Source organism: Limanda limanda, chromosome 11, assembly GCF_963576545.1.
Source record: "Limanda limanda chromosome 11, fLimLim1.1, whole genome shotgun sequence".
Classification (NCBI taxonomy): Eukaryota; Metazoa; Chordata; class Actinopteri; order Pleuronectiformes; family Pleuronectidae; genus Limanda; species Limanda limanda.
The window spans coordinates 665001-677713 of NC_083646.1; the positions used below are offsets into that span (position 1 = coordinate 665001).

Consider the following 12713-nt stretch of genomic DNA (forward strand, 5'->3'; position numbering starts at 1 on the left):
AGTAGCCCTTCTTGTCAGTAACACTTCCTGTCAGTAGCACTTCCTGTCAGTAACACTTCCTGTCAGTTACACTTCCTGTCAGTAATACTTCCTGTCAGTAGCCCTTCTTGTCAGTAACACTTCCTGTCAGTAACACTTCCTGTCAGTAGCACTTCTTGTCAGTAACACTTCCTGTCAGTAGCACTTCCTGTCAGTAACACTTCCTGTCAGTAATACTTCCTGTCAGTAATACTTCCTGTCAGTAGCCCTTCTTGTCAGTAACACTTCCTGTCAGTAACACTTCCTGTCAGTAGCACTTCTTGTCAGTAACACTTCCTGTCAGTAGCACTTCCTGTCAGTAACACTTCCTGTCAGTAATACTTCCTGTCAGTTATACTTCCTGTAAGTAACACTTCCTGTCAGTTACACTTCCTGTCAGTAGCACTTCCTGTCAGTAACACTTCCTGTCAGTTACACTTCCTGTCAGTAGCACTTCCTGTCAGTAACACTTCCTGTCAGTAGCACTTCCTGTCAGTAGCACTTCCTGTCAGTAACACTTCCTGTCAGTTATACTTCCTGTAAGTAACACTTCCTGTCAGTAACACTTCCTGTCAGTAACACTTCCTGTCAGTAGCACTTCCTGTCAGTTACACTTCCTGTCAGTAGCACTTCCTGTCAGTTATACTTCCTGTAAGTAACACTTCCTGTCAGTAACACTTCCTGTCAGTTATACTTCCTGTAAGTAGCACTTCCTGTCAGTAACACTTCCTGTCAGTAATACTTCCTGTCAGTTATACTTCCTGTAAGTAACACTTCCTGTCAGTTACACTTCCTGTCAGTAGCACTTCCTGTCAGTTATACTTCCTGTAAGTAACACTTCCTGTAAGTAACACTTCCTGTCAGTAACACAGATATGAACACTAGATATCTCGGCCGCGTTGCCGGCCAACGGAGACGAACGTCACCACATGGCGGCCATCTTGTTGCGGGAGGCTCTCTCACCCATAACATTGTGTTGGTAGTGGTAAATAACCATAACTTGCTCAATTTTCAACCGATTTTGAAACGGTCTGGTTTGTTATAAACGTCAGAGATGTAGATATGACACTGTGTACTTATGAATAATTATGTTATTTTCTAAAAAAAATTAATAATTTATGCAGTGTCATAACTACATCTCTGACGTTTATAACAAACCAGACCGTTTCAAAATCAGTTGAAAATTGAGCAAGTTATGGTTATTTACCACTACCAACACAATGTAATGGGTGAGAGAGCCTCCCGTAACAAGATGGCCGCCATGTGGTGACGTCCGGCTCCGTCGAGCGAGATATCTAGTCTTTATATATATCTATGGTCAGTAACACTTCCTGTCAGTAGCACTTCCTGTCAGTAGCACTTCCTGTCAGTAGCACTTCCTGTCAGTTACACTTCCACCTCGTCGTCGCTGCTCCTCCTTCAGAGGAGTTTCTGTTACTAAGCAACCAACTGCAGAGGAGTCCCTTACTTCCTGTTTATATCACATGACCAGTGTATGTGAATGGTCATGTGACGTGTGTTAGCAGGAGCTCACAGCTGTTGTTAACAGGAAGTGACGGTCACATGACCTGAGGATTTGTGCCGATGTGAGTTACGATCTCCGAGTGAAACACGTGGTCATGTGACACCGAGAGTCTCTGAGCTTCCAGGTTCGTCTCATTCTCGTGAACAGGAACTCTCCAAAACGCTCTGAGAGAATCTCTTGCTCAAATGTTCAGTCAGAGGTCAGAGGTCAGAGGTCATGGCGACCTCACCTTGTGGTGAATCCGGTTCCTCTGGGAGCCGAGCGACGGCTCATTAAAACGACCAAAAGAAAACTGTCCTGATTCTCTTTCACTCTTTGAACCTCGACGGCTTCATTAACGTGTGAAACCATCACCGCTGTCACTGCTTCAGTTTAATGAGGAGGAAGGACACACACACACACACACACACACACACACACACACACACACACACACACACACACACACACACACACACACACACACACACACAGAGAAATAATCAATCACTCACATATTAATGGATGTATGATACATAACACACACGTCAGCAGATGGGACCTGGACCAAGTTAAACAGAACAAAGTGTTAACCACGTGTGTGACATCACCCTCTCTGTGACACGTGTGTGACCACACCCTCTCTGTGTCATGTGACCTGTGGCGTGCAGTGCACCGTGTGGGACTGGGACACGAACGGGAAACACGACTACATCGGAGAGTTCGAGGCGTCGTTCACAGAGATGAGAGGAGCCAGCGAAGGGAGACAGGTACGCTGCTTCTATCGTCCTCATGTTCCTCAGGTCATAATGTTACTGGAACATCTTTATTAACTATTTAAAAATGTGTCTCACAAAAGTTTTTGTTTTAAAAATGAATGGATCATAATGATTGAAAGTAAACTTAAAGTAAGAATAACGAAATTTAAAACACTATGACAACAACATGAAACCAGGATGATGATGATCACAGAGGTTTTGCAGATTCTCAGTGTCTGTATAAAAGTCTATGTAATATATATTTACAGGTTCTATAGGTTTCATAATATAGGTTTATATAAGGTGATTATTTAGTAGTCTCTTGTCCCGGTGAAGGAGGGGCCTGACGCCTGAGTGCTGCTCAGTTTGTCGTCAGCAGATTCATCACACATGATTGTGTTGGTTTGTGTGGACGTGTTTTTAAAAAGGTTTCCTGTGGCGTTGAATCAGATCCTCTTCACGCTCCGGTTCCTCTGGGAGTCGATGGAAGTGAAGCAGATATCTGCTCACTCCTTCAGCCGCACAATCAATTTACCAGCTCAGTGAGACTCACACACCCCGACACACTGTTACACAACGAGACAAACACACGAGCTCTACACACAGAGTCTGGAGGAGACGTGGAGGCTGCTGCCACATTTTATTTCTAAACATCAGTCAACATGTGAACAAACTTTTCTCTCTGGTTTGGTCTCCACCTCCTCCTGAGGGACACACTGCTCACTGTGCCCCCTGCTGGTGTCATTTCAGATACAAGATACACAACAACACACAACAACGCACAACAACACAGTGTGTAGCAGAGCAGGAAGAGATTTACGTAAAGTAACTTTTCACGTCTTTGTAACAGATCTTTGTTTCTCCTGATTTGAGAAATCGTTTCTCTTCTGCGACGGCGAGAACGAATCTCTGGTTTAGACGTTTCTCTCGTCTTCACGTTATGAGATTACGTTTAGCGAAGGACCTCCCCCAGCTCTGACGCCCGCTGTATAGACTCCGCCCACTGAAGAGTCATTTTTCTGTCTGTACGAGGCTGTCGTTTCCAGTTTCCATCATCTGAAGAATATATATTATTTTACATGTAAAATGGCTCCAACTGCTTTATGAACACAAAGGAGTTGAACTGTTTCTCTTGTAGCATTTGCGACCTGGTGTGTAAAGTTAGCGTGTGTTGTTTCAGGGCGGAGCCATGTTGGACTAATGTTGTAAAGTTTACAGAACGTGTGAAACGTTAATTCTCATTAGAAGCAGAACAACCTGATGCTCATTGTTTCCTCCTGATGTAGAAATCTGAACATATTAATCTGTTCTGCAGCGTGAGCTCAGCTCGAGAGATGCTGCTGTAACTGAACTGAACTTTGACCTTTGTAATGAAACGGTCAAACATTCTGTCTTTGTAACGTGATGTTGTTCTTTGATTAGCGCCCAGCTGAGTGAGGCCGAGGTTACTCCTGTAACTGCTCAGAGGTCAGCAGCTGTCTGACCTCGGCCCCCCCCCTCCATGCTAACGTGGCTACAAACTTCAGTTTGACCTCAGTTGCTTTAACCAGAACCTGATCTCCCTCAGGTCCTTGAGCTCCAGGTTCAATTGGAAATTCCAATTAGCAGCGTGACCCCCCCCCCCCCCCCCACCCAGGTCTTCATCACAGTGAAGCTCTTCATCGTCTCATGTCTCCAGAGACTCAGGTTCTGTGTTTCCTCTGACGCTCCACAGCGTGAGCCCAGCTGTCTCATTAGCAGTGACCAGGAGTGTGTGATGATCCCGTGGGACGCCACAGCTCCATTAACACGTCCACCTTCACAGAGGAAGAGAGGAATCCAGATCCAGCTCGAAGATGAGGCTGAACGTACAGAAGCTTGAATCTTTGATGGTTCTGGTCTCTGTGGGTTTCACTCCTCACGGAGGAGGAGCCTCAGTTTCAAATGATCTGATCCAACTCGTCTCCTCCACTTTGAGTTCAGGACGACAGGAGAGGACTTCCTCTTCCTCCTGCCGTTAACCAGGAGGAGGGTTTCATCATTACATTACATTACATTACATTACATTACATTATGATGTAATGTAATGTAATGATGTAATTTCATCATCCTCAGGAAACCGAGCCGGTCTTCCTGGAGGAATCCTCCCGTCTTCTTCTCCTCTCAGAGTTTATTCATTGGCCTCCTTCCTGCCGACAGTGGGCGAGACTGAAAGGAGAAATCCCTCTGATCTGGAGCCTCCAGAGACAATCTGCTCCTCCATCTGCACAGAGGATCTGCTGCGTGCCCCCCCGCCCGGCGTGCCCCTCCGCTCGGCGTGCCCCCCCGCCCGGCTCAGACTCAGGGAACTGATCCTCAGCTGAAGGATGCTCTGCTCCACAGGGACAGTCGGCTCGTAACGACACATTTTAATTTGACCTGTGTGCAACTACATTTAACCCAAGAACAGAACTTAAAGGAAATGAATCCTTTTCAGTTTTCGTTCGTAAGATTCACGACCTCGTCACGATGCTTCCTACAAACAGCTGTGAGGTTTCTCCCTCTGGACCGAGGTTTTTACGACAGGAAACACGTCATCGCAAAAACAACGAGAATGAAAAGTTCAAATGATGCAGCTGAGATTCTTGTGAACCTCAAAGTAAAATCAGGATGAATTTATCTTCATAGTTTTTATAACGAACCCTTAACAGCTGCATGTCGTTCTGAGGAAGAAACAAACAGGTTCTTCGTGGTGGCGCCTGCTGAACCAATCACAGCGCAGACTCCTGAGCTCCGGACTGAAAGAGTTCCTGTGAAACACGGACATCACGTGTCGCTAACATCAAACTGAACTCCAGGGGGCAGCGCGCTCTTTACATGGCAGCACGTAATGTTAGCCTGCAGTTAGCTAGTAGCTACGGCAAACTCCAGTCAACACGTACAAATACATTTATACACGATGTATAAAGTTAAACGTGAACGGATTCTGACCTCAGGTCGAGCAGCTCGTTAAGAACAGTTGTTTGTAAAAGAAGGAACTCGACAAACTTAATGAAGCAGTTAAGAACTTTTCCCACAGAGACGCTGGAGGAAGGTCACATGTCTTCGTCCACCGTGGTCATGTGACAGGAAAGTGTTTGTGTAAGATTATTGTGTGTTTGTGTGTTGCAGGTGCAGTGGCCGTGTTTAAATCCCAAATACAGAGTGAAGAAGAAGAATTATAAGAACTCTGGGATCGTGATCCTGAACCAGTGCAAGGTGACGTTTCTGTTTGATCACAAACTGGATTCATTTCATCTGTTTTCTCATCCGATGGTTCAGGATCATTTTCTTCCAGCTCGTCTCTGGTTTCTCTCGGCGCCTGGCGTCGGCTGACAGGCTGTGAGAGGAACCAATTACGTAGCCGTGAGCCGCCTGACTAACCTGACACTTCCTGCCAGACGGAGCTGAACGGCGGGGGGGGGGGGGGGGGGATAACATATAGTCCTCAGCCCTTGAAGAGCTGCTGCTCCACGTCCAGTCGAGGGTCGTCTGGAAGGAAGAGGCGTCGCACAACACAGACACACATCACTGAGCAGCTGCATCACACCTGATGGAGGAGGAGCTTGAATGAGAGCAGGTGACAGGTGGATCCTTAACGAGCTCCGCCCACCGCTGGCTCGACCGGGTCGTCAGTCAGAGCCCGGGTCCGACGTCTGTGATGTCACTCCCACGTGTGTGATGTCACTCCCACGTCTGTGATGTCACTCCCACGTGTGTGATGTCACTCCGACGTGTGTGATGTCACAACCTTTAAATATTCACTTTTTTTCTTTCTTCTGCAGATCATCAAGATGCACTCGTTCCTGGATTACATCATGGGAGGCTGTCAGATCCAGTTTACAGTGAGAACACACACAGACACACACAGTCAGACACACACAGACACACACACACACACGTCTCTCTATAGTTGTGAGAACACTGAATGACACAATTCATTCCCTAACCCTTACTCCACAACCAAATGCCTAACCTATGGTATTGAACCAAAATTGGCCTCATAACTATAGACACACACACTGACACACACACACACACACTGACACACACTGACACACACACACACACACTGACACACACAGTCACACACTGACACACACACGCACACACACACACAAACTCACACAGGTGATGCTCAGGTCAATATTGTGTGTCTGGAAAATAGGCTGTCTGCTCTCCCAGTATCCCTGACGTTGCCATGGAAACAGTTACCATGGCAACGTGCTCCAGTTCTCCACTGTCCCAGTTTGCACCTGCAGCCGGAACCGACGAGTTAAACCAGTTAAACCAATAATCTATAAAGACTTAGTTTCAGTTTGTGTTGTCTATTGTGACGTTGTGTCTTTCCTTTGACTTTTGTGATTCGTCTGTTTTGTGTGTTTCTTCATCTTCACGTCTCCTCAGTCTTCGTCCCGTCTCCCGTCTTCATGTCCGACATGTAACGCAACACGCAACGCAACACGCAACGCAACGCAACACGCAACGCAACGCAACGCAACGCAACACTCCAACCAGCTGCGTGACCAGCGATGGAGCCGATTGAAATCTCTTCATGGTCGGCTGCGTCTCAAAGACCTTTATTCATTCTTGTGTGTGTGTACTGTGTGTACTGTGTGTACTTTGTGTACTGTGTGTACTGTGTACTGCGTGTACTTTGTGTACTGTGTGTACTGTGTGTACTGTGTGTACTGTGTGTGTTGTTTTTGTGAATCTAAACGTTCTGGACTATAGTGTAAAATCACCTTCAGTTGTTAGGGGGTGTGTCCCTGGCTCGCTCCTCCTGCTCCTCTGTGATTGGCTGTGGTCTCTCCTCCTGCTCCTCTGTGATTGGCTGTGCTCTCTCCAGGTGGCCATCGACTTCACGGCCTCTAACGGAGATCCTCGGAACAGCTGCTCTCTTCACTACATCCACCCGTACCAGCCCAACGAGTACCTGAAGGCCCTGGTGGCCGTGGGCGAGATCTGCCAGGACTACGACAGGTGGGTCACAGCAGCCAATCAGGAGAGACCGTTTACTGAAGGACAAATCATTGTCTCCACATTGACCTTCTGTCCCAGCGACTAAATGTCTTATAAACACATGAAGATAAAGAAGTGAAACTCGTCTTTAGTTTTTTTTTAATTCTCAGTGAAACGTGAAAACTTCTCTTTGTGTCCGGACTCGTCCAATCAGACGGTTTCTAACAGGTGTGAAGTTAAATCCAACATGTGAACTGGTTTATTCAGGTTTCACTGACATGCTGTTTATCTCAATGTGCATCAACATCTGGATCTAAACACAGAACATCTGGATCCATGGCTCTGAACATTAAGACTCATGATCACTGAGTTAGTCGCTGCAGCGCCACCTGCTGATCACTGTTGATAACGTGCTGCAGTTTGCTCTTCATGTTGATCCACTGATCCAATCAGAGACTCAACGTGTTTATGACGATGTCAGTGGGCGTGTCATATTGAAACTCTCTCTCGTTACCATGGTTACCTGATAAAACCAACATTAAGGTGATTGAATCTGTTCTTCATCACCTCGTCTCCTCTTCTTCCTCGATGTTCTCTCTCTCTGTTCTTCACTTTGTCGTATGATTGGAGCAGGAAGTGGTAATCACACCTCAGGGTCGCTGACTCTCTCAAAGCCAATCACAAGGACTGAATGAGCTCGTTAACTCCTGCTGAGCCAATCACAAGCTTCCTTTCCATTTGTAATCTCGGTCTTATCAAGTTTTTTTTTTCCAGTGACAAGATGTTCCCGGCGTTCGGCTTCGGCGCTCAGATCCCTCCGGACTTCAAGGTAATTGAACCGCTCCGCCTGCCATGTCTCCCAGCATGCTCTCTGTCAGGAGAGGGGGGGGGGCGGACCGGTCAGACGCCGGTGATTACCAGCCCACCTCCCCCCCCTCCTGCTGGTTGAACTGAATAATGACCGTGTGTTAAATTCATCCTCAGACTGAAACAGTTGTTATGAATGAAAAGATCAAGCAGAAGAAAATAAAGGATGAACAGAGATGAAGGTGGAGAGGGAGAGAGTTCATCCTTTCTTCAGGTTTTTTTCTTTTTTTTATCACAGAGATCAAACTGACTTCCTGCCCCCCCCCCCCCCCTCCCCTCCACCCCCCCTCCCCTGCAGGTCTCCCACGACTTTGCGGTGAATTTTAACAAGGACAACCCGGAGTGTGCAGGTAGGTGAGAGAGAGAGAGCAAGCTCTGTGACATCACAGACGTCATGTGACATCACAGACGTCATGTGACCAGGAGTCAGAATCAGAATCAGAAAGTATTTATTGCCAAGTAGGTTTACACCTACCTGGAATTTGCTTTGGTTATTGGTGCATACAATGAACATAGAAACATAAAAACACAATAAATACACCACACATAAGAAAAACAATAGTAATAATTAAAAAAACCAATATATATTTACTCACTATATACTCACTTTTTCTAATATTTATACAGGGTAGCATTTATCTAGACATAAACATATCTATATAAAAATATATAAAAGATAAAAGATATAAAAAGTGAAGTAAAAGGTGAAATGCCCAATGCAAAAAGCAAAACAGTGAACAGTGTCAAATTGCAATATGCAATGTAGTACAGTGTAATATATATAATATAAGCTGATCGTCACGTGACCAGGAGTCAGCTGATCATCACGTTTCATTCTGAATATAAAAAGCTAACGAAGCCCAAAGAGCGTTTTCATCGAGACGTTAGTTATGATCATAACTAACGTCTCGGGGCGGAGATGATCGATCTGTGTTGTTACCGTGGCGACGCCCCTCCTGACTGTGTTTGGTGTGTGCTCAGGGATCCAGGGCGTGGTGGAGGCCTACCAGGCCTGCCTCCCCAAGCTGCAGCTCTACGGTCCCACCAACATCGCCCCCATCATCCAGAAGGTCGCCCACTCCGCCTCCCAGGAGGTCCACACCAAGGAGGCCATGGTGAGAGGCTCCTCCTCCTGCTTCTGGACTCGCTCACACGTTCTGTCGTCAGGGAACACGGGACAGATGTTTCTGTTCCTGTCCTGAACATCAGGAACTGAACTGGTTTCAGTTTGTTCCAGTGTTGTTGACTCCAGGAAGCAGCTGACTTTAGCTCCGCCCACGAGTCAACGTCCTGAGCCTTACGATCCAAAGATCTGAGATAATGTGTTTGTGATGTGAAGTTTGAAACTTTACACAGAATTCACACATTGTGTTGCTTTAATTCTTCTCAACAAATCACAGTTTCCCGCTCATGCTAAGCTAGCTGTCCATGCAATGCTAAAGTTCACAGTCCCACAGAACCTTTACTGCATAAATGGGATTTCAGTGGCTGATTGAAAACCTGAGCTTTGATGGAACCACACAAACGTCCCCAGCGGCGTCATGTGACCGAGCGTTTGTCTTCTCCACTTCTCTCCTCCAGCAATACTTCATCCTGCTGATCCTGACGGACGGCGTCATCACGGACATGGCCGACACGCGGGAGGCCATCGTCCAGGCCTCACGCCTTCCCATGTCCGTCATCATCGTCGGGGTCGGGAACGCCGACTTCAGCGACATGCAGATGCTGGACGGAGACGACGGGATCCTGCGATCTCCCAAAGGAGAACCCGTCCTGAGGGACATCGTCCAGTTCGTTCCCTTTCGCAACTTCAAACATGTGAGTGAACATTAATCACCTTTCACTAATTCTGATTGAAACATGTTTATATCCACAAGGAACCATCTGAGAGCCATGTTACTCCTCCCCCTTGTTCAAAACCACTTCCTGGTTGGTTCACCTCCGTTTTCTTTATTTACTAACTCCTGCTAAATTAAGATTTATGTATAAAAACACTTAAACACCAACATCACTGAGATTAAAGTCACTTCCTGGTTTCTATAGCTCACTTCCCTCCTGCTCAAAACATATTTTGTTTTATTTAATTTATATATAAATAAATTTTGTCCATTGTGGCGTCACATTTACGTTCAGTCTCGTCCCACTTTAGAGACAAAAGTTCAGAGACAATAACAATTTGTATCTTGTCTCTTGCAAACTTCATTTACATACAACAACTGTGCAAAAGCAAATATGGGACCGGATTGATGGTCATTCGCCATGACGTCATGGTGTGAGTGTGTGTGTGTGTGTGTGTGTGTCTGTGTGTGTGTGTGTGTCTGGTGTTGCGTGGAGCAGTGTTGTGTTAACATCATCCCAGTGGAACTAAAAACCTAAAGAGCTAAACTGTGGCAGCAGATGGTTTGTTAGTTTGTTACTGGATAGAAAACGAGAGGATGAGTGAAGAGGAAAGTAATAAACCGAGGAGAGGACGGAGGATCAGAGCATATTGGAAGAGGAGGAGATGAAATGACAAGAGAGGGTGTGAAGTTATTGAAGAAATGAGTTTTCAGCCTGAGAGCAGGAAGAGGAGGAGGCAGCAGATGGATTCTCCTCGTGTGTTTCCAGTCTGTGAGTCTGAAGCTTTAGTTCCTCCTGGTTCGATCTGTGATGAAGGAGATTCAGAACCAGACAGTTACTGCTGCTCCACAATCCTCTGTGAAGAGTCACAGTGTGTAGCTCATCCTGAGTGTGTAGCTCATCCTGAGTGTGTAGCTCGTCCTGAGTGTGTAGCTCGTCCTGAGTGTGTAGCTCGTCCTGAGTGTGTAGCTCATCCTGAGTGTGTAGCTCATCCTGAGTGTGTAGCTCATCCTGAGTGTGTGTGTCTGTGAGGCTTCACACAGCTCCATGTTCTCTCTGTGGATCTGGTGCAGATGTCTGGACTCATCTAAAGACACAGCATCGCTTTAGATAGATAGATAGATAGATAGATAGATAGATAGATAGATAGATAGATAGATAGATAGATAGATAGATAGATAGATAGATAGATAGATAGATAGATAGATAGATAGATAGATAGATAGATAGATAGATAGATAGATAGATAGATAGATAGATAGATAGATAGATAGGTGGGTGGGTGGGTGGGTGGGTGGGTGGGTGGGTGGGTGGGTGGGTGGGTGGGTGGGTGGGTGGGTGGGTGGGTGGGTGGGTGGGTGGGTGGGTGGGATGGGTGGGTGGGTGGGTGGGTGGATAGGTAGGTAGGTAGGTAGGTAGGTAGGTAGGTAGGTAGATAGATAGATAGATAGATAGATAGATAGATAGATAGATAGATAGATAGATAGATAGATAGATAGATAGATAGATAGATAGATAGATAGATAGATAGATAGATAGATAGATAGATAGATAGATAGATAGATAGATAGATAGATAGATAGATAGATAGATAGATAGATAGATAGATAGATAGATAGATAGATAGATAGGTAGGTAGGTAGGTAGATAGATAGATAGATAGATAGATAGATAGATAGATAGATAGATAGATAGATTACTTTATTCATCCCCGAAGGGAAATTAAGTCGTCATAGCAGCCGGTATATTTGAATACAATAAAATACAATACAATAGAATAAAATAAAAAATATTGAGGTAGAAAGAATAAAAACAGAAACACAAGATAAATAGGTAGATAAGGTGCAGTGGCAAGATGATGGTAATAGTACTGATGATATGATGGTAATGTTATTGTTAGACAGTATATAAAAATAGTACAGTATATATGGTATATAATATAACATAATATATATTTATATATGATAGTAATTATATCAATATAATAGCAGTATATAGTAATAATGGCAGCAACAGTATATATAATAATAATAGTAATATAATAATATTAATTATAATTATAACATGTACACGTGTATAAATATGTGTATATAGACTTATATATACAAAGAATATACAGAGAGTATGATATAATATATGTTATATAGTAGAGGTATAAATATAAGTATTTGACTATACAATAGATAATATAATATACTATGAGTGTAAGAATATGTAGACAGAGTGTGCAAAAGACAATATTATTGTATAAAATGATATATAAAATCAATATGGTTTATATGAACACATATCACATATGATGTTCTCTCCTCCGCAGGCGACTCCAGCTGCTCTGGCTAAGAGCGTTCTAGCAGAAGTGCCCCACCAGGTGGTGGACTACTACAACAGCAGGGGCATCAAGCCCAAAGTGCCCAGCAAGTTCCAGTCTTCCAGGCCGTTCGGGCCCTGAGCGCCCCCCCGCCGCCCCCCCGCTGGCAGCACGTGGCGTCCTGGACTGAGGGAGACGTCTCTGTCTGTGTTTTGTTTGTTGTTGTTGAAGATGTTAAAGGTGCTACACGCAGCATTTCACCACCAGGAGGCGTTTATCAGACCCACGTGTTCTACAGGATCCATGTTACAGATTCTTTCATTCAGAGCTCAGATCAAGTCGAGGACGTTTCCTCACATCTCGTCGTCTTCCTAAGAGAAGCTGCAGCTAGCATCTTCTCATCAGGGAAACTGCGATGTTCCAACTCAACGAGCGATGACATGAAGGTTGTTTTTCAGCT

General features: G+C 45.1%; 1 protein-coding gene across 1 annotated transcript in view; it reads left to right on the forward strand.

Annotated features, from left to right (window-relative positions):
- cpne4a (copine IVa) overlaps positions 1-12394 on the forward strand; it is a 19934-nt gene extending 7540 nt beyond the window's left edge. Inside the window, exons 7-15 of the mRNA XM_061081240.1 lie at positions 2194-2292; positions 5410-5496; positions 6063-6122; positions 7127-7260; positions 8014-8068; positions 8405-8456; positions 9088-9221; positions 9688-9924; positions 12263-12394. Coding sequence (XP_060937223.1) covers positions 2194-2292; positions 5410-5496; positions 6063-6122; positions 7127-7260; positions 8014-8068; positions 8405-8456; positions 9088-9221; positions 9688-9924; positions 12263-12394 — 990 coding nt within the window. The remainder of the gene's footprint in view (positions 1-2193; positions 2293-5409; positions 5497-6062; positions 6123-7126; positions 7261-8013; positions 8069-8404; positions 8457-9087; positions 9222-9687; positions 9925-12262) is intronic.
- The last annotated feature ends 319 nt before the right edge of the window (positions 12395-12713 follow it).